This window comes from Stenella coeruleoalba, assembly GCF_951394435.1.
Source record: "Stenella coeruleoalba genome assembly, chromosome: 4".
Lineage (NCBI taxonomy): Eukaryota > Metazoa > Chordata > Mammalia > Artiodactyla > Delphinidae > Stenella > Stenella coeruleoalba.
This window is the reverse complement of record NC_137149.1, coordinates 31,446,371-31,469,122: the sequence shown is the minus strand read 5'-3', so window position 1 is coordinate 31,469,122 and position 22,752 is coordinate 31,446,371. Positions and strand designations below refer to the sequence as shown.

The 22,752-nt window shown below is 45.5% G+C and overlaps 1 protein-coding gene across 7 annotated transcripts in view; it reads right to left on the bottom strand.

Moving 5' to 3' along the window:
- Positions 1-1,817: 1,817 nt before the first annotated feature.
- Positions 1,818-22,752, bottom strand: part of LEF1 (lymphoid enhancer binding factor 1) — a 119,312-nt gene continuing 98,377 nt past the window's right edge. For 3 of the 7 annotated variants that reach the window (XM_079920187.1, XM_079920190.1, XM_079920191.1), the window contains 3 exons: positions 17,648-17,696; positions 16,947-16,987; positions 1,818-3,003 (listed from right to left, as the gene is read on the bottom strand). In XM_079920187.1, coding sequence (XP_079776313.1) covers positions 16,953-16,987; positions 17,648-17,696 — 84 coding nt within the window. In that variant the 3' untranslated portion in view covers positions 1,818-3,003; positions 16,947-16,952. Of the gene's footprint in view, positions 3,004-13,293; positions 13,566-15,248; positions 15,349-16,946; positions 16,988-17,647; positions 17,697-22,752 lie in introns of those variants that run through there. The other 4 variants (XM_079920192.1, XM_079920193.1, XM_079920188.1 and 1 more) reach the window with 3 other exon arrangements.

The window sequence follows — 22,752 nt, the reverse complement described above, 5'->3', positions numbered from 1 at the left end:
GAAAAGACATAGTTTCCTAACGTATAGAGGAAAAAATGGTTGTATTTAGGACAGCCATAGTTGTGAAGGTGTTCCAAGGCTCCTTCCAGCCGAACAGGTAGTTGCCAGCAACCAAACACACTAAAGCCACAAGGAAAGCGCCCCTTGCTTGGTAACGACCGGCGCATCCGCTGTGACCTCCGAGAGAGGCTGGCCGTCCTCCTCTAGCAACACGCCCCAGCCTCGAGCTCGCCGCGGGGAAGGAAGCCGAAGCCGAATCGCTGCAAGAGCAAACAGAAGCAGTGGCCAGAGGGGAGTCCCTCTGCCCCGTCGCCCCAGGAGACTGTGTCCCTTGGTCTGTGTGTGCCTCTCAGGGGACTCTTGGACTCTCCTTTCACCAAAACTGCTGCCTGCAGAAAGCAGGATTTGGGAAGAATGGGCCAGAAGTGAGCACCGTGCCATGACATCCAGGTTATCTAGGAAGAGTTATTCTGGAGGAAATATGAATAGAAAACTAGGAGGGACCAAGTTGTGGCCCGGAGGATTCAAACAACCCATTTCTTTCAATGTTGTTTACCCATTTTTTGCGTCATAAAAACGTAGAGGAGGAGGAACCCAGGGAGAGGAGACTTGAGTAGGCTTTGGCTGAGGTGCAAGTCTCACAGCTATCCTTGCTCTGTTCACTTGACGGACAGACTTTTATCACTAATCAGTTTCTTTCTGAGACTCAGAAGAACCAATGTGTTGCTATGACCTGTTTTTCCCCCCAAAAGTAACACCCTAGATTTTTCCTACACTTCCTTGGATCTTATAGTTAACTTCTGGAGAGAGCACGGTGGCAGCTTTAAACAGTTATAACTTCTTGGTTCATGTATGTTAAGAAAACAGAGAGAGAGAGTTTCAAATGAATAGGAAACCTTTAACAAGTAGGTCCCCTGAACGTAATAGACATTTTTCCCTGCTTCAAGTTTAGGACTAAATGAAGAGGAATTGGAGAGGTTCCAGAGGATACTAATGAAAATGATTAAAGGACCACTGATGAAAGGTTCAAGGAATTGGGATTACTTAGCCTGGAGAAGAGAAATTTGAGGGGTGATTTAATGGCAATCTTCAAGTACAGTATGTGGAGGGTTATTACAAGTATGGTAGCCAGCTGTTCTCCAGCTGTAGTGAAGGTTGAAAAAAGGAAACAGAACTAGAATTTCAGCAAGACATTGAAATGAGATCAGTGGTGTCGGTGGTTTGCAGACTAGCTCAATGGACTGTGGAAGCTTTGTGGAAGGCCATGAAATGCTGATGTTTTAAACTTAAAATATGGAGGTTCTACTAAATCCGATACCGACCTATAGATAGTATAACAAACGCTTAAGGGAGAATTACGGAGTTCAAACTCAAAATTGGGAAAATGTCGACTTTGGGAGATGAATGGGAGTTAAAGCACGGGGATACCTTGATTCGGGGAGCCCTGTTTTGAGAACCCATGGGCTCTGACCACGGGCTGCACCAGCACAACCTGCAGTGGTGCCGGCTGGAGCCCGTGAGGATGTCTGGGTTCTCAGGAAGGGAGAGAATCATTCCCATCTGAATCCTGTTGCCCTGATTTCCACCTACCCGTGGGAGAGGAGGAGGTGGGGTTCCAGGCTGCAGGAGGACCCCTACGGACTGCATGGCCTGGAGACGGGGGGAGGGTGTGGGCCTGTCCCCGAGGCAGCCTCACGGGCAGCGCCCCCATCATGTGGACACACCAGCTCTGGCCTGGCCTATGGATTTAGGTCACCATTACACAACTGCAGGTTATCAGGAACTTCACTTTTTAAAAAAAAAAAAGACTTGTTTTTAAATGTTTTATTACAAAGCTTTTTTAAAAAAATGCTCAGCACGTTAACTCAAACTGGAATGACAAACGTTAGATGACAGTTTGGGGCAAAGGCTGTGCCTTGCTATTTAAAAAAAAATGGGTACATCAATGCTCATTTTAACAACTGGCTTAAAATTCCACTAATTGGCTAATAAAAACAGATACAAATACAGAACATTTAAAGTAATAACAATTCAAGTGCTGGGCTTTTTACAACAAGGGGGTGAGAAGGAAAGAAATGAAAATTCACTGCAAACTGGTCTGCTGAAAGTATCTGTTAAGGTTTACCATTTAAAAAAAAGAGAAGAGATCATAAGAAAAATAAAATGAAAGAGGACTGCCAACTGCTACCCACAGAGTGGACTGGCTGTTACAGTTTACTTAGCTCTATCGGACACCTTACAAAGACAGGCTACTATTATTACAGGTAATTCACCGAGAAGCCCCTTAGCGGACAAGATATCCCTCAAAAGAAGAGGGCTTCTTTTCATTTCGTTTTTATTTCAAACTCTTCCAGATCTTTCGATTTTACTTAAAAAGCTCATTGCTAGCAAAATATACAAGAAGATTAAAACTAAAAAGTGTAAATTAAAAAAATTCAAGTTTAAAAAAAAAAAGAAGCAAACAAGATTGATCCTTTTGCACTGTTAAATAAAAGCTTGAGGAAAAGAGAAACAAACATGAAGCCAGAAACAAAGAGGGAACTCTTCCACAAGTTCCCTCCGGGATGCTGACGGCTGTGCTGCGGCCGCTCCCAGGGCTCGGGGCAGGCAAAAGCAGCCAAGTCACTGTCCTTGCCAGGAGGTTACAGGTATGGAGGCGGGATGCTCTGGGAAGTGCACGGCGGAGACGGGGGAGGAAAGCTGCTCAGCTGACCCAGGGCCTGCTAGCATGCTCATGTGCTTTTTTTCTTTTGAAAAACCTTGTATGCTTTTTATTGTGGAACATGGCTCTCGCAGTAGATGAAAGGGGGTTTGGCAGTGATTGTCTTTATGGATCAGCGTCTCTAGCAGTGACCTCAGGGTGAAGTTGGTGTCATTTCTCCTTTGGGGTCGACTGGGCAAGCCGTGGAGACAGTCTGGGTGTTCAACAAGCTTCCATCTCCAGGAGAGGTCCCGGGGTCGCTGCCTTGGCTTTGCACGTGGGGAATGAGCTTCGTTTTCCACCTCAAGAAGGAACAAATAAAGTACTGTGAATGTGAATGTGCCACAGACCTTTACAGATTTTAACCTCTGTTTCATACAGCACATGTCTTAAGATCTCTGCATTTCATTAATCCACGTTGTTGATCTGGTGATGGCTAAAAGAGGTTGCCCTATGGTAGCCCTAAATCCTCAGACTATGTTAGAGAATAAGTGTACTTTACTGAAATGTTTACCCTGGTTCCATGTATGTGTACATAAATGTACAGGGTTATGATGTGAAATACACATAATACTTTAGATCATGGTTTAAAAAAAAAAAATCTGTTGGAAAAACATCAGGAGGGAATGGCCAAACATGAATCGTAATGGCAGGCAATGGCCAAATCAGGGAAGACTTGTCATTCTAAAGTGTTTGGTCTTTTTAGTCCACTGTGGGGAGCCAGTGTAGGATTTTACATGAGACTAAACCACACGCAAGTTAGTCAGTGCCCCTCACACTCCTAACAAGCCCCCTTGTGACCGGGATGGTCTGTGTCCGCTCATATTCAGTCTTGAGGTGCATACGCTTCTCCAATCTTCGACTTTTCAATTCTCAAGAGTTTTTTCCTTCCTAACAACCAGGATCTCTAACGTTAGCCTTGGAATGTACACTCAACAAGTATTTAAAGATACTGCTGATAAGAGCATTCAGAAAGGAGAATCCCTACATCCCAAAAGCTTTAATAATCTGAGTTTTAAAAAGTGATTAAAAATAAAATATAACATTGCAACAAGATGAGACAAAGACAAAAGGAAAGTGAAAGCATCTCCAAGGTCAACTCCTTTCTGGAGAGCATCCGCCTCCCCTGCTTCACACCAGCTGCAAGGAAGCACCTACTCTACCTGGGTCTTTGGCACCTCAGACGCATCTCAACTCTGTGCTTGCAGTGTCCTTGTTATTAGCAGACATTTCCTTTAAAAAAAATTAATTCTAAAAAGTGGAGTGCATTCCCTTTAGGCTTCTTATTTGAGTGGAAAGACATCTTAGAGGAGAAATAAAAGGAAGCTTTGAGATAGTTTAATAATGAAAACTCAACTCAACTCTGGGTAGCCAGTTACAGTCTACACCGCGCTGTTCAGAGAAGATGGATCTGTAGCCCGGGAGCCGTGAGGACGGGCTCTGCCAATGCCTCTAAGGGGCTCAGAGAGTGCGGGGTGCAGAGTGAGCCCTGCCATTAGGGCTCTTACCAGCCACGTGTTAGCATCGTCAGAATCACGGCAACCACCACCGCTGCTGTCCCTCAAAATGACTTACCAGAGCTGAGAAGAAACTGTTTACCCGGGTGGCTAGTGAACAAACAAAACAAGCAAAAGCAAACTGGGAGGAAATCAGCCACAGAATGTTGCCTTCAACAGAATGAGGTCTTCAATGACAGTTTCAATTCCTATTCTCCTGCTTCCCCCATTTAACAGGAAAACCACACTACAGCTTTGTGGTTTTTAAACTTGACGCAGAGTAGAGATGCTTCACACAGGAAGATGGAAGAGCTGCGAAGGGCCCTGGCTTTCCAAGGAGACAGAAGCAGAGCCCGGGCGGGGGTGAAGGCAGCGCCCGCAGACTCCTATCCACACCGTGCTCGGGCTCACTGACTCTCAAAGGCCCGGTCCCGGTTGCTCTTGCTGGTGAGGAATGGCGAGCAGCCCCGGGCTGCTGGAGACCAGTGCTGTGGTTCAGGACAGACTGGAGACCAGTGCTGTGGTTCAGGACAGACTGGCCTCAGCCACCAGGAGCGCCTGTCTGCTCACGGAGACAAACTGTCCCTCTGCTGGGACCCGTGCCCACCCCAGCCTCAGGCTGACTCCGAAGTCAGACGGTCGGCGGCCTCCACTCTCCTGCACTGACCACTCGTCGAGTCGCCCTCTCTCCTCATGGCACCCAGAGTGCCTCCTTCTCCCGCTTCTTGAGAGCATAACAACGTAATTACTAACCCGATCCTGGCTGGCCAGAGTGGCCATTTATCCCAAGGATGATACGCGCTTCCCTGGGAAGAATTTCGACATCTCCTAATGAAGCCAGTGCTTTTTACAGTCTCACGTTTCCCCACTGTTGTTTCATTATCTTAGTATCCTCTTATAAATCCTCCTGAAAAGCTGGTTTCAGAGGTGCTTGTACAACTGCCAACCAAAAAGCGACTCTTCCCCACCTGGGATGCTCTCCTTATAGTGTAGCTAGTATTTAAATAGGTGCGCAAGGAAACTGCCTATCAAATAAGCCGCCTTATTTGAACCTGGTTGCTCCTTTAAAATATCGGGTCACCAGGGCAGACCAGTCTTACCCCCAGATGGGAGAAATGGGGGTAAAAGGCCTTGCAGTGTTGCTTTACAGACATAAAACAGGTCAAATCAAGATTCTTTTCAAGAAACCACAGGCATGAGGCTCGGGAGACTGGCGACTTCCCACATCTAAGTCTTCACGGGGGGCTGCAGCTGAAGCTGGGCTGGCCAGGCGAGCCCCGCGCAGCCCAGCCCGGCGGTGGAGTCGGTGTAATCAAAGCCGCAATTACCGCGCCCGCTTCAAAGGGAGCTCGGAGCCCGTCTTACCCGTCAGGCTTGGGCTCCCTCCACCAGCACTCACCACGCATGGGCCATTTGCTGAGTGGGTGTGAAGGAAGCACAGGAAAACACCCTCCCCCCACCGTCCCTCTGAAGCTCCTCTTCTGGACCAGACTCCAATCTGGACAAAATATCCCACTAACCAAATGGAAGCAGGAACGCAAACAGGCGGAGTCGCTTAAGAAGAGCCCAAGCGGTAAAGGGACATCTCAAGATTTCAAGAGGGACCTGCGTCTGGAAGACGACCAGCACTGACCGAGGCATTAGGGCCTTCTAGGCCTTGGCTCAAAAGATGTGATGAGAGGGAGAGGGGAAATTCCTTCTTCTTACGTGCAAACGTAAGCCTCCACTGGGAGCCAAGCGTGGGGTCAGCCCATATCCTTGAGGTCCTGCGGCCCAGCCCCCTTCCCAGGCTGTCCCCACAGCAGGAGGGGCTGCGGAAACAAGCCCATTAGAGGCCGAGGTGGGGGCGGGAGGAGGGGCGACGCGTGACCAGGACCCACCGGCTCAGCTGGAGCCGTGCCTGTAAGCTCACTTCCCCGTCCAGAAATGGTGAGTAACCCGAAAGGAAACTGGTTGGAGTAAGAGCTCCTCCCTCCCCCTCCCACATGTTACTAGCAAGGAGTGGGAAACTTTCAAGTGTTTTTAGTTATGATGTGAAATTTGAGGGGAGAGTATCAGAGATCAGTCTGTGAGAGATGAAGAGAGGCGGGGGCTTTGCAAAGATTGCCCTCCTCACAGCAGCACACTCCGCCTCACGCCTACTGCCTAAGTTCTTCTGCCCCACCTCGGGGCAATCGGACGCAAGCCTGCCATTTCAGGGCGTGAACTCCCGCGCTGCACAAAGCCGCCTGTGGACGCAGAGAGCAGACTTCCAGAGCAGGAAGCGAGCGCGACAGAGCTGGTCTGGCCCTGCTGTCCTAGAGGGAACTGAGGCATCTGGTTGTCAGCGGCTGGTGTGAGGGGCCCCTAGAGATTCCCCAGGCCTCCTGGTTCCCCATGGGTCACAGGAGCTGGTGAGGAGGAAGGAAGAAGAACAACGTGCGCCGAGCGCTGCTGTGCCAGGCGCTGGGACACGACGTCATGCGATCACGACAGCTCCGCTGACTTCAGCGCGTTTACACACAAGGATCCTGCTGCGGGAGGGGCAAAAGGCCTTGCCTAAGGTCACCCAACCTACAGGTGGCAGGATTAGCTTTTGAGCCCTAAACCTACGTTCTCTCCAGCACACCTCGGGGCTGAATTTTCACTCATTTGCTTCTCCTTGCCTACCTGCCTGCCGTGCCCATCACTAGTCAGCATCACTGCGGAGGTGGAGGTGGTCTCCATCTGGACCACTGCCCACCCCAAGAGGCTATGCTCTGTTTGAAAGCAGGGTGAGAGAACAAAGGGCCTAAGAAAGTAACTTTGAAAATTAAATCTCTAAGATTGAAAGTATAACCTACAAAGGCCACCTTCAGGTCTTTGAAAGTAAGTACCACCCAGTATTTGAGAAAAAGAAGAGATGATAACGCGTGGTTAGGAAGGTTAGTGCTGACTCTGCAGCTGAGCTAGTCCTGAAGTCCCAGCATCGAGCCAGTCAGTCCCCCAGTCGCCAGCCACAGCTCTGACACCAGATGATTCCCAGAACGTGGAGGAGGGAGGGAGGGGTCAGCGAGACAAGGGGTCACTGGCCCCGGGCTTGGATCCAGGTTATACAGACCGAGGCAGGGTCACTGAATCTGTGCGGTTATTCAAAGCGTAACTGTGACCAGTGAAAGCAGACTTCTTCGGCAATGCCAAGATGACGCTGAGGCAGGCCTGGAACTATTGATAAATTGCTCGAGGGGGAAATTCTGGTTTCCGTCTGCAGCTGATGGTTTCTTTTCCTGATCAGCCCTTGGTGTCTCCCTGTGAGGATGTACACCACCATCGGTTGGCTGGGCCTCCCAGTGTAGGTCTCACCCACTAGACCTTCACCTCCGCTGGGAATACCACCGAAACATTCTCGAGGAAAGTTTTTAATAAGAGACCCTCAGAACCCATTTTAATTCTGTATATTAAAGTGCTTCAGGAGGACAGTAACTGTGGAGACTCATCTACCCACCTCCAGATTCTTTATCCAGTTCACCTTTCTCTCTACAAGTTCTCCTGCACTAAAAATGCTAACTTCACCTTCTAAAAATGAGGCAGCAGAGTGAGCACACACTTGTGTGTTTTTCCTTTCCGCTGTCATGTAGTACGAGTCTACGTGTCTAAGTATATGGGGCCTAGGGAGGTGACAATGTGTTGTGGGTTCTGAGCATGAGCTCTGAAGACAGAGCTATCCTGAGCAAGTTACTTGAACATGCCACGCCGGTTTCCTCGTCTGTGAAATGGAAATAGTTAAGTCGCTCTACCTCATAACGTGTGTTGAGGGGATGAAAGGAGATAATACACATGACAGGCTTGGTAAGTACCTGGCATCTGAAAGGGCACAATGAATGTTGGTTACTGCAGTGGGTGGAGACTTGAGTTAGAGAAAGACAGAGCCAGGTGTGAACCTGTCCCTGCTGCACACCAGCCACGTACGTGGCCCTGGACAAGTTACTGACGTTTTCGCATCCCTCAAACAGGGCAGAGATCCCTCCCCACACGGGGCTGCCTCAAGGACGGGAATGGAGAGGCTTCTATTAGAGCACCCAGGACAGGATACGTGGTCCAGAAACGTTAGTTCCATTTCTGTTGTTCCAATCTCACACAGCATGTTCAGGGGGTAAAAGCAAGATTTATACTACTTACAGAACTTCCGGTGGAAAATTACGACCAATAGAGAATTCTGGAAAATCTCTCATGAAATATTACAAAATATCTTATCAAATAGAACGTCTGCAGAAACACACCGATAGATGGGAAAAGGAATCCCAAGAGGGCAGCAAAAAATTCGTCATTATATTTACAGAGACTGTATCTAAAAATTTAGAAAACTTCGGGTTAGATTTGACTTAGGACTTAAGCAGAAAAGCGGGCACTACTGTTTGAGGTGCTTTCATTTTTTTTTCTCCTCGTTCTGTCAAATAGAATAGAGTGACTTTGCTAAGGCTCACAGACAGTTCTAGGCAGGATCACCCCACTTCTCTGGATCTGCTGACTGGCAGCTTCAGACCCAAAGGACACAGCTGAGGAAAAGGAAGTGAAAAGACCTCAGGGTCTCACTGTAGTTATCAAGAAATTCAAGCAAAAAAAAAAAAAAAGCATATTTACCCTTCCTAATAAGAGCACCCTCCATGCGCCAACTCAGGCCCCATTTACTTTTAATGTATATATTATTCAAATAAGCTTTGTTTTCTGGTTCCCAAATCTACAAAATGGATCAGAAGGAAAATTACTTTAGGGGAGGGGTACACAGTCCTAGACAGAACAAGAAGGCACAATAAATAGAGAAGAGCAGATATTAAAAAAAAAAAAACCCATTATTTGGGGTCATCTAGAAGGGTCAAATGGCATCAATTCCTTGTTACCATTTACCACATGGTACATTACACTGTAGAATAATGGCATGAGGTATTAAGAAATATTTCATTGTCATGTACTCTGGTGAAGACAGAGGTGCACTCACAAAAGTGAAAATTAAAAATTACATGTTTTGATACTTAAAGAGGTAAACCTAGAGTTCTCTGGGAAACTCTGTTATCCAGAAGGATGATTTCCCTCAAGTATCTGGATGGCTCAGTGAGAAAACATTCTATCAAACTCCATTTGTCCAAAATAATTTTTTTATTCTATGAAGTCTTAGAATAATAGCATGGATCTTACTTTCATAGGGCTTTCACGAGCAATACTAAATATTACGTATCTCGAGAGGGTTGGAATAATGAGCTTCATTCTTCTCTCCGTCTACTATTATTTTTTCATGGCACGTGATCACTCTTGCTAGCCCAGGGTCCGGTTTCCTGTTTGTTTCTCAAGGCAACTTAAACACAGTTCTAGCTCTTCTGACCATTAAAGAAAGAGGGGGAAAGGCTTGATGGGAAGGGCACTGTAGCACAACAGAGATTTTAAAAGCTTTCACCGTATGTACGATCCTCTACCAGTTCCTTCACGAATGCACAGTTGCCTAGATGAAATCACCCTGTCTGCTGATCTAACAGGCCCAGCCACCAGCTTATTAGTGAGCTGTGGTGGACGTGTGCTGGGTTGCAGCCTGCCTCCCTCTTGATGATCCCAATGCCAACACAGCCCCGGTGGGAGCGGTGAGCCCCCGACAGCTGTCTTGTACTGTGTGGCCATCTGCTGTGGCCACAGTTGACTGCAGATGGGGGTAGAAGTTTGACCCAAGCTGGGCTAGCCAGAGTCCCTTCTCTGGAATTTGACTTTGTATTGGTTTATTTTTTGGCCACGCGGCACGTGGGATCTTAGTTCCCCGACCAGGGATCAAAAGCCTGTGTCCCCTGCGGTGGAAGCGCAGCGTCCTAACCACGGGACTGCCAGGGAAGTCCCCCTCCTCTGGAATTTGAAAGAGTTTTCTCTTTTGGAGACTGGTACTGTAAGAATATGTGAGCTCGAGGGGTTCTGGACACGTGGATCAAAGAACTGAGGAGGCCAATCTGCAGAAGGGGAGGATGTGATTTGGGGGAGGGGCAGATATAAGAGACAGCAGAAGCGTCTGGACAGTTTTCCAAGCCCACCTTCTAGTGCTCTCCTCGGCCTCCGCACGATGCTCCTGCACCCTTAAATAGAGGCGCTCAGCCTCGCGGGGGCTGTTTCTGCTCCTTGTGATGAAAAGGCTTGCGTCACATGAGCGCGCGTAAGGCATTCTGGAGAATGATTAGAACGTGAAAACCTGCGGTCCACGCACAGCTTGGTCTAGCCACACAGTGCCGTGAGGCAGCCATCTCTGTTTCAGACCGCGTGCCCAAGGCTGCCCTTGCTATCAGTGTCTGGATTTTCCTGCTGAACGGTCTTACTAGGGAGTCCCTAGTAAGAACACTGCAGTCCAGTGTCATTGCTGTGTGAATTCTCTGCAAGTTTTCCGCTAACTCGCGACACGTCTCGCAGGGGTTTGCAGCCAGACGTTAGAGGAGGGGAACACGGGTAGGCTACCACCCCAGGCAGGGACAGACCTCCGTGTCCGAGGCACAGCACACCTGCGACCCTGACAAGACAAATGACGCGCCTGCGGTCGTTTCCATCAGGATCCAGACGCTTGGCCAACTGGCGGGCGAGGTCCTGCACTGGCTGGGCCACCACTCAGAGGGCGCTCAGGAGGAGCCTGGGGACAGCACTGAGCAGGGTGCAGGCGGCCGTGCTGGTCTCCCACCTCCGGATGTGAGGCTCCCTTCCCAAGAGCTCCTAACTCTGCCGTATCCTGTGTGGTTAGTGGCAATTCTAGGCTAAGTGCCTGACACACTTAGTGCCTCATCGTGTGACAAAAAGATGAAGGATGGAAAACAGGGCATAGTGTTTTCACTTTCTCATTATCAAAGCCTTAATTTTTACTCTGAGACTTTGGACAAGCCTTACCGTTTCTCTAGCTGCTTCCAACTTTACTACTTTGTAAGCACTTGGCTTTGCTTTCTAAGTAGACATGCCAACCTAGGAACAAATACCCAGAGGCTCACTGGTACTTACTTAATGGGGGGTGACGACATACGTACTTAGGGAACAGAGTTCAGAGCAAAGATTAGGCAAAAGCATTAAGTTCCCCAGGGTGAGCTTCAAAAACTATACGAAATAAATGTTTTTCTCAAGGAGACTGCTGAAAATATTTAGACCTCTCCCCGACTCTTAAGAGGACAGGGCTAAGTTCCGAGCTTCAGGCAACGCTCCTAGAAGACCTTCAGGGTCACAGTCCTCTCGCTAGTCCTGCACATGACTCCAGTCTATAATGGAAAGCTAGAGACAATTTTTTTTTTTTTTTTTTTTGCGGTACGGGGGCCTCTCACTGTTGTGGCCTCTCCCGCTGAGGAGCACAGGCTCCGGACGCGCAGGCTCAGCAGCCATGGCTTACGGGCCCAGCCGCTCCGCGGCATGTGGGATCTTCCCGGACCGGGGCACGCACCCGTGTCCCCTGCATCGGCAGGTGGACTCTCAACCGCTGTGCCACCAGGGAAGCCCTAGAGACAATTTTTTTAAAGATGTAAATCCAAGCACTGCACAATTAACTATTGCATTCTATACTGTACTAGAAATTACTTCTCCCACACACCTCTTGGTGCCAGGGAAATAAAGGCGAATGTTTTTATTTAGTAAAAAATATATACTAATTTCTCAGTTCAGCAAGTATGCAAGCTGAAGATTATGCCAAGGCTAAAATCATAGTGTACAGAAGAAGTATTTCTGTATGTGAGTGCCCGTATGTATCTCTGGGTGCGTTTAACCAGAGATTTTTTGCTTTTTAAAAAAAGATAGCTTGTTTCTACTTTTAAACTAGACCTTTGACGTTATATAATCAAATGAAATACACTGAAATATCATAAGAATATCTTTTCCATCTATATAACTTTAAGATAGTGGACTTTTTATGTTTTGCTAAAGTAAATATTAGTAAACCAACCTGTAAAGTTAAGTTTTTAAGTTAGTAAACTCAGAATGATAATTCTCTCCAGCTTTTCAAAAATTCTAATTCTCTGCTTCTTTAATTCTTTATGAATCTTGATTAAGTCAGGAAGAAAGGGAAGTTCAGTATTTGATGATAATCTCTGACTTCTGACAAACTCTTGACGTTACATATTCCAAATGAAACGTGCACCAAAATACTGGAAACTCAAAGAAAGCAACTCGATCATTGTTCTATCAAACTCAAGAATTCCCCCATGACTGGGCACGCAAGCGTCACCTACTGCAGGAGGCCTTCCTTGAGCTCGCTCTGATTTCCGTCACCTTTGTTTTTACACACTGCACTGTATGCACTTCCTTGGTAGCATAAAACGTATTATTTTATAATTATCCATTTGTACGTCTGCATCCTCTTAAACTGGGAGTGCCTCTGGTAACGGACAGGGTCCGTTTGGCAAGTAACCCCACTGCCTAGAGCAGTTCTTGCTTGCCGGAGCAGGCCTCACTGGATGTTGGCCGAATGAATAAACGAACAATTGGCATTTTATGATATTGGCCCGCACAGGAGAACGTGTGTAAGTCTCACTGCCTGAGGCCCTGGGCTCCCAGCTCCCACAAGCGGCAAGTTAGTTAAAAAAGCTAAGGATGAATCTGGATTTCCTGAATGATCCCACAGCTTGGGGATCACCTCCAAGTTGGAGGAATGTCTTTTAAGGATCCCGTTTCCAATAATCCTAAAGTCTGCTGCAAGGTGTTGAGACTGGGTTCATGCTCATTTTTTTGTTTCAACTTGATTTCACCAGAGTGAATATTCTTATAGAATACACAAAAGTAGAAACTCACAGGGAGATGGGGACACAGCTGGGTGTATGAAGCAACTGCAATGGCATTTCCCACCATTGGGAAATGAGAAAGTATTAAGTGAAACTCATGTCTTTCAAGGAACAGAAACAAGTTTTCAGAGGGCTTTTGTGTTCACAGAGGAGTCTTTTCCTGATGGGTGGGGTCTTTTCCTTATAGTCCGCTGCCCCACTCTAGTTCAGGGTACTGAGAGTTCCCTAGCATTTGAGCTACACCATGGATTGTCTAAGCTCAGTGATCTAATAGGAATTTCCTTTAAGGGCAGCAGGCTAATGTTAAGTTTCGCTGTGCAGAAAGAAACCCTCTCAAAAGTCTCTTCACGTTGGAGTCAACGGCATCCTCCCTGTCTGGGCACTGCGCTCCGTTAGCTTTACCTTCCTGCAGGGAGGGCCGTGACTTTAGAACTTCCCTTCAGAACTGAAAGCAAGTCCTGCGAGCTTTCACAGACACTATGTGCAGGAGCAAGTCTAATCAAACATTTCATCTGTCTTCGGCTTTTTTATAAGGTGGAGCCAGCACTGGCGGGACTGAAGTCTGGCAAACAAGGAGCCACGTGACGGCATCCGTGGAGAAGCAAAGCCCCAGACTAGAGGCAGTGCTTCTGGGCACTCATCCTGTGGAGGGGGAGGGGAGGCAGGAAGTGATCTATACAGGAATTGAAGAGCAAGCACATCGTGGACAAGGCGTTTTCAAGATCATACAGGTGCCTTATAGTTATACAGAGCCACTCAGACCTAGAATGAGGACGACAAATTAGTAAACAAAAAAGAGACCCGAGTCCCTTGACTAACACTGGGAGGCAGTGCAGCCCGCGGAAGCACAAAGCAGACCAGGACGTTGGGACCTGATGCGGCTGGGAGCGTAGAGGCCAGCAAAGCACCCCTTTCACTTGTGCGGAGGAACCAGTCTCCAGCTTAAACCTACTGCCCCGGGCCATACAGCACAGGGAGGGCTAATGTGAGAGCCCAGTGTGGCCTCACTCCTAGTCTAGTCTAAGCTCTTTCTACAACAGGGTGCTCTGTTGGCCTGGTCTTTCATTTAGAACAATACACACAATACCCTCCAGGGAAAACAGCTGGTTATTACTGAGTGTCACTTCTCAGAAGGGCCTTTCATGATCTTCAAGCCAAAGCCGACCCTCAAGTCACTCCCTGTCTTCTTTTTATTATAGCACTTACACTTTCCTGTTTGCTTTAAATCAGCTGCTCTCCCCGAGATGTAAGCAGTACAGAGCGGGGACCTTCTGAGCCTTGTTCGATACTGTATTTCCGGTATTATGGAGCTAACTGGCATTTATAAAGTGCTCAATAAATGCGGAATAATGACTAAACAAGTCAACGGCTACACAGATAGAAGTTTCTGAATTCCTAAAACAAAGAAGGGGATGGGGAAACGGTAGGGATAGTATCATTCCTAATTTGCGGAAATCTTTATGAATGCAAATCTGACCTTCTCTCTGCTTAGTAATTCTTATCAGATGACTGCCAGTGCCGCTCTCTACAACAGGATAGTGGGGAGGACAGAACTTCAAAGGCTGCATGACTGATCCAGCAACGAGAGGGGAGAGGAACACTGGAGACCCTGATTAAGTGCAGCCCAGCCGACGGGAGCCTCACTGGTTGCTGGTGAAAATATTTTTCTTGGGGGGAGGGGGGGAGACTTTGTTGTGTTTTTCTGGGACAGGGCAGAGGGGACACCCCTTGACCTTTAGAAAAACAAGTTAAGTGACAAGAAAACACCATGATCACTGTAACATTATTTTAAAAAGAGATATTTGGGATACATTCTAGGACAAAAATGCATTCAGCCTAATCGTCTAGTTTAAAATACTACATAAGGTTAATCATTAAGGATGCAAAACTAAATATCAAAGTATGAAGCAGAGAAATACATTTTTGCATGATCTTTAATAGAAATAGCATTAAAGATTTTGGTGCAAACAGAGGACACAGTAAAATCAGCGAATGTTGGTCCTTAGCACGGTATGCTTATCAGGGTTTTCTGTTTCGAGGCAGAGCATAAAAAGGGCTGCTGTCCATACCTAAGTGTTTGTTTAGTCATTAAAAGGACAATATTCTTCTAAAAAAATGCAAAGAAGAAGTACAAGAGCCTGTGCTTGCTGCTAAAATTACTTCTGAACTATGATGCCATGAGCACCTGGGGGCAGAGCCTGTGCTCCTATAACCAAGCTGGGGGGCCAGCTCAGAAGAGGTCCTCAATTAATAGCCGTTAAGTTGAATTAAATATGAACATCATCTGTGATATTATTTTTCTGATACCTTGTTTGGTCACCTGTATGAAGGGCTGATCTTCTTTTCAGCTGGAGAAAAGCCTACCACTCAGCGCTAGTTTAGAAGACTTTTGATATCATAAAACAATGATGACATTTTGAAGAACCTGGGGAACGTGAATAAACATGAGGAAAGTTTCACAGAGGAGAAGGCAGCTGCATTAGGTCTTTGGGGTGGCGTCTAGGGAGGGAGGGAGGCCACATACGATAAACAAAGAACCCTAGCGGGCGGCGGTTACTGTTCCCATTTTACAGCGGAGGAAAATGAAGATTAAAAAGCTCACGCAGATTGCCGGGGCAAACAGCTGATGTGAAATTCATACCTATTTGGTACCCAAATCTCTGCAGAGTCCCCTGGGAAAGTCCGCTGAAATTTGAGCACCAAAATTAAGTTCTGAAAGATTAAGCGGTCATCTGGTTCTAGTCAAGAATGAAGTGACCCGCAGGCTAATGCTCTTCTCCTAAGAAACACCACCCTCAGGCAGAGGAAACGGGCTTTCCAAGCACAGGGACAGCACGTGCAGCGGCCTCCACCTGTCTCAGGGACGCCAAATAATTTTGTTTGGACTGAGCCCAAGACGCATGGTTGGAGGTGAGGCGGGTCAGAGAGTGGAACCCCCCAGGACAGGGGAGACGCAGATCCACCCTGACGTGGTCTGCACTGCGTCCCTCAGACAGTGGGGAGCACTGACCGTTTTTAAGTCGGGAAGTGACACAATCCGTTTGTGTTTCAGCAGATCCCTCTGGGAGCAACACAGAGGATGAACTGGCAGAAAGGAAGTCTGGAAGCAGGAAAATTATCCAAAGGCTTATTACAATAATCCAGATGGGAAGTCTGAGCACCTGATCCGGGGCTGTGAAACTGCTGAGTGTGAGAGGAAAGACTCGAGACAGACCCAAACGATAGAGCTGACGGGACTGGGATGTGGCTTCCTAGAGAGAACAGAATCAAAGGGAGCGCCTCTGAGAAGAACTTTCACAGTGTAGACACACCGTGAACTCAAAGCCTAGCAAAGACTGAGGCAATGTACAAAGCCAGGTTCCCGCCAGGGATGGTGGTCAAGCGGTCAAAAGTCAAATAACTGCAATAAAAAGAAATGCAATAAATATCACCTATAAAGATGAGAGTGAGATCTAGCAATGGTTACCAATAAAGAACTTGATAGAATACAGTTAGTAAGTCCCCATGCCACATTTTTAAACAACAGATAAAACGAAGCATCCCTCTCTTTCTCACTGGAAACAAATACATTACTTCTTAAGCCTCTGTGTATCATCTCAACTGAGAAAAAGTCTCTATACCACAAAACCTTCCAGGTCCTGGGCCAGCCTGAGCTCCTCCAACGCAGCCCTGGGTTTGCAGAGTAAGATGGCATTTTGCCGGGTTTCGTTACTTGTTTGTTTCTGAAGCAGGCAGATGTGCCACTGGTCAGTAAGGAATGGCTGACAAGAGTTAGGGGAAAGGGAACAGAGAAAGATTAAAGGGGCAAAAAGGGGAAGAAGAGAAGAGAGAGACACATACTATATTGCAAATCCACAGCCGGTATAAAAACCATCAGACGTTTTAAAGCACTGGTTTGATTTTGGTGGCCTTTCCTCTTTAAAGGAGCAATGCTGAATGGCATCAGTATAAGCAAGAAGATTCACAAGCAAGTGCCTCTGTTTATAACTAATGTCAGCAGTAGGACCAGAGAGTCGTTCTTACCATGTTTCAGATGTAGGCAGCTGTCATTCTTGGACCTGTACCTGCAGAAAATTGTGTCTTTAACAAATTTTTATTGAAGAGGTTTTTGTACATTCCAAATACGTAGTAGCTACAATATAATGTGGACCTGTTTGCTTTATTTTTTATGGTTCTTATGCCAGCCAGTCTTATTTGTGCCGTACAAGTAGAGGCCTTATCTTTTATGAAAGAAAAGGGGAAATAAACTGGACCTCACTGATGGATGCCTTGAATTAACGTACACGAAAGATAAACCCTATCATCATGTTTTATATTTTTAAATAACCCCAAACCATAGAAAGGATTCTCAAGGGGATATAAGGTAGCATATCAGAGAGTCATCATAAAAAACTGTATTGTAAGGAGTTTTGCAAATAGAAGAACAGAAGTGTTAGAGAACACAGACAACAAAAGCAAAAACAAAACCTTAAAAACAACCACAGTTAGCAACCAGGAATCCAGGTGACAGGGTTTGCAAGAGCTTTTTAGGTGTACCTTCACATAGTCACATTTAAAAGAAAGGTCTTTCAAACATTTTGAAAGAATCTCAGGAAGAAAAGAAGAGTTCAAGAATCATATGTTACAGCTGAAGAAGAAAGCAGCGTGTAGAAAGATGCAGACTACTCTTTAAAAGGTGCTTGTCAGAAGCACGAGAATTGGCTGGAAAGTCACATGGTGCCTACCTGATGTAGATTCCTGTAGTTTCTCTCTCTTCCTCTTCTTTTTCTTACCCTGGAAGAAGACAGGCACATGTTCATGTTATAGACTGTACTGTGAACACACGGATGAACGTGATACAAAAGGACCAGCAGGTGGTCAACCAAGAGATCAAGATGCCTCATTTTCTCTCTCTTTACCATCTGTGCCTAGAAACAGGGCAAGAGAAAGAAATTCTTATCTGTGACCTCTGTCTCTATAGCTTTGCATTTAATGTCATCAGTACGGTACTGACGTAAGCAGTGGTCATACACACACACACACAGAGGAGGATGATGTCCTAGGGCAGTGGCCACAGACCCCTCCACCCCCCGCCCACCTTCAAGGAACGCCCGCTTAATAAGGAGGCCCTCCTTTCACTGCTAAGCACCACACTTAGGACCCACTTCTGGTAGTGTCGATGACAAATCTTCCTCACTGTGAATTCCACCATCTAATTAAAAATCCACAGTGTTAACTGAGGCCCCCTCAGCTCCCATGGCACAGACAAGATGTAACTGAAGACAGTAGTAGAAGGGTAAGATAGAACCTGAGAAAACTTAGAAGGTAATTTTAAAGACTGATTTATGGCAGTTAAGGACCCTGCTTCCTAAAACAAACACAATAACGTGAATATGCTTGCAATTTAAAATACATTTCAAAATCATCTTAATCACAAATTTATAATTTTAGGTCCCTCTGATAGTAGTTTAATTTTCTATTTTTCTTCATAATTACTTTCCCCTCAAAAAATAATTGTAATAGGGCATAGACACGGCATATATTTGATTTATATGAATAGTAAATGACCAACCTAGATTAGGATGGTCTTTTCAAATAAGTGTCATAGGACACATATCACATCCAGTATCTCTATCTTATGTCTGCTGTAATAATCACATTCACAAAAAATAAAACCATAAGATTATATTGAGTATATTGTGTGAATATATAAAAGTCTCTACTTTTATGCACCTCAAGATAGTTTTTCTGGGGCTTCCCTGGTGGCGCAGTGGTTAAGAATCCGCCTGCCAATGCAGGGGACACCGGTTCGAGCCCTGGTCCGGGAAGATCCCACATGCCGCGGAGCAACTAAGCCTGTGTGCTACAACTACTGAGCCTGCGCTCTAGAGCCCGTGTGCCACAACTACTGAGCCCATGCACCTAGAGCCCGTGCTCCGCAACGAGAAGCCACCACAATTAGAAGCCCGCGCACTGCAATGAAGAGTAGCCCCCGCTCGCCGCAACTAGAGAAAGCCCGCGTGCAGCAACGAAGCCCCAATGCAGTCAAAAAAATAAAATAAATAAATTTAAAAAAATGTTTGTTGTTGTTGTATTAGGAAGACATATCCCCAAAAAAAAATAAAATAAAGTAAAAGATAGTTTTTCTTCATGTCACATGACCTGACCACTGAGGCTCTATATCTTTGGAAAGCTGACTGAAACTATCCTCACAAACACTAAGGCAAACAACAGATATTAGTGACCTGGGGAAATGGCATATCAAAAACAATGGAGTCTTCTTTCAGAAGATTAAGGTGCTCCAGGAGGAGGGGCATCTGCTATCTCCCTTTCAAATGCAACGACTGTGGTTTCCAGAAGGTGCAATAAGGTCGTTTCCTGTGTCTGGAGCCTTCTTCCTCACCGTCTCCTAGCTCCCATTTGCCCTTTAAGACTCACCTCAGGTGTCATCTTGTCCAGGACCCTTCTCTCCCCCCACCGCCCCCCGACGTCAGCCCCAGGCAGAGCTCACCACCATAACGTAACTCCGCACAGGTGTCATAATGGGCTGTGGCCCTGGACCCCTCAGCCACATGGCTATCGGCTCACACGAGCACCGCCCGAGTCTCAGCACATCTCTGCCGCCCAGCACATGCCTAGCACGTGCCTAGAACATGCGACCGTGCCCTGACATGTCGGACTGATGTTGCTTTGTGAAATAACCTGTACTATATTCTAGGTATACATCAGTGCTTCAAGAGAACTTACATTTATGGTAGACAAAAGGACCTAAGGAGTTTGAATGTATTCATGTCAGCTTAACACAAAAACAAAATTCATGTGTAGTAAACACATATAAAATTTTCATTAAAATCATATATAGGACTTGGGTTTTAAGCACCACATTTAAAAGCTCTAATAACATAAATAATACACCTAAGAAAATATGTGCACTGATTTATGAAAACCAGTTACAAAAAATGAAAGTTATAAAAACAAACTGAAGTGATAAAATCTACAATGCCATAGAATAGGACAACTTGATATTAAATCATTGAGATATATATTTAATATGATTGCAGTGAGCATCAGGATATCATTCTGACAATGAAATGCTAAGATATAGGGCATGCATCTTATTTAGACTGTATTCCTGTACTCTTATTTTAAGAATACTGTAATATCTTTAGCTAAAGTGATACCACTTGACTGACTTCTGTTTGCCTTAGTAATTAATAGGCTTGTTTTGATTGTTTTAAACATTTTAAGTAACAAAGCTGGGCTTCCCCTTCATTCAAAGAGATCCTAAAATCAAGTTACGCAAACAATTTCCTTTAAAAGTTGCGCAGAGGAAAATCTTTAAAGGTAAATTCACATAACACCGGTTTTCTTTAAAACTACTCTCTTCCCGTCTCTCCACATGGAGAAAAGGGGAGAGAGCAAGAGGGAGAGAACGTGTGTTTATCTCTTTTTAAAAGTGGAAACTCACTCCTTAAGGATCAGAAACAGAAACTTCACTCAAAGACATGATATCATTCATATATGTGGAATCTAAAATACAACACACATAAATTAGGAGGTTGGGATTAACAATATACACACTACTGTATATAAAATAGATAAGCAACAAGGACCTACTGTATAGCACAAGGAACTCTACTCAGTACTGTGCAATAACCTATATGGGAAAAGAATCTGAAAAAGAACAGATATATGTATATGCATAAGTGAATCACTTTGCTGTACACCTGAAACTAACACAACATTGTAAATCAACTATACTCCAATATAAAACAAAAATGAATAAATAAATAAAAAGAAGGATGAGTTTGAAAAAATACAACACAAATGAACATACATCTATGAAACGGAAACAGACTCACAGACGTAGACAACAGACTTTTGGTTGCCAAGGGGGAGGGGGCGATGGGGAAGGGATGGACTGGGAGTTTGGGATGAGCAGATACAAACTATTATATATAGGATGGATAGACAACAAGGTCCTACTGTATAGCACAGGGAACTATATTCAGTATCCTGTGATAAACCATAATGGAAAAGAATATGAAAAAGAATATATATATATGTATAACTGAATCACTTTGCTGTACAGCAGAAATTAACACTGTAAGTCAACTACACTTCAAAAAAAAAAAAGAGAGAGACAGTCAACACACAACACTAAATCTATGCAAAGTCACAGCACAGCAAAGCTCTCCCAGAGGTCAAAGAAGGAAGGCCACTCTCCCCTATAAGGCCAACCACATCCAAAAGAGATCCAGGACGGGGTTAGAGGAGGGCACTTCTGAAACCCTTTAGGTGGGGGACTGATCTTCCCACTTAAAGGGCATCACAAAGGCTCTATCCAGAAAATACTAATTACGGCCCAGAGGATGGAAGCCCAGTTCAGGGAGAAAAGTCTTCAACTAAAGCAGACTTCCTAAAAAGGTCCTGGAAGACTGAGCTGGTCCACCTGGAGGAGGAGGGAAATGGCATAGACTGTGAAGTCTGGGGGACCTGGGTGTCCCCTGTAGCTTAGCCACTACATGGCCCTGGACCAATTACCTAACCTCCTGACAATTTAACTTCCCTCATCTGTAAAATACAATAATACTGTTGACGCCACAGGATTATTAGAAGGACTAGAGAATAACACAAAAAGCATTTAAGACAGTTCTTGACCATTGGCATACAGTATTGCACTGGCCAAAAAGTTCATTAGGGTTTTTCCATAGCATCTTACAGCACAACCCAAACGAACTTTTTGGCCAACCCAAGTAGTTATTTAAAACAATCAAGACAACAGTTCAGGAGAGATGATGAAGCTGCTGCTCCCAAGTCACGAAAGGAGGACTCTTACTTCCTGTGTCATAGTTGTATCCAATGTTGAAGCTCCAAATCCTGACCAGCAGTGACTTGGCCACACACTGGCCACACGCTGATTTACATATTGATTCATGGCTTCTCCCTCACCCTATTTTTTAAAAATTTATTTATTTATGTATTTATTTAACATCTTTATTGGAGCATAACTGCTTTACAATGGTGTGTTTCTGCTGTATAACAAAGTGAATCAGCTATATGCATACATATATCCCCATATCCCCTCCCTCTTGCATCTCCCTCCTGCCCTCCCAATCCCACGCCTCTAGGTGGTCACAAAGCACCGAGCTGATCTCCCCGTGCTATGCGGCTGCTTCCCACTAGCTATCTATTTTACGTTTGGTAGTGTATATATGTCCCTGCCACTCTCTCACTTCGTCCCAGCTTACCCTTCCCCCTCCCCGTGTCCTCAAGTCCATTCTCTACATTTGTGTCTTTATTCCTGTCCTGCCCCTAGGTTCTTCAGAACCTTTTTTTTTTTTTTTAGGTTCCATATATACGTGTTAGCATACGGTATTTGTTTTTCTCTTTCTGACTTACTTCACTCTGTGTGACAGTCTCTAGGTCCATCCACCTCACTACAAATAACTCACTTTCGTTTCTTTTTATGGCTGAGTAATATTCCATTGTATATATGTACCACATCTTCTTTATCCATTCATCTGTCCATGGACACTTAGGTTGCTTCCATGTCCTGGCTATTGTAAATAGTGCTGCAGTGAACACTGTGGTACATGATTCTTTTTGAATGATGGTTTTCTCAGGGTATATGCCCAGGAGTGGGATTGCTGGGTCGTATGGTAGCTCTGTTTCTAGTTTTTTAAGGAACCTCCATACTGTTCTCCATAGTGCCTCGCCCTTTTAAAAAAGGACAATTCCATTTAATGTGAAGTCTGTCCTTGCGGGCACTCTGAGTGCTCGTCTCACAAGAAACATGAAAATGATCTTCAAAGTTTTAAATTAAGAGCTTAAGTAATCAAAATCATTC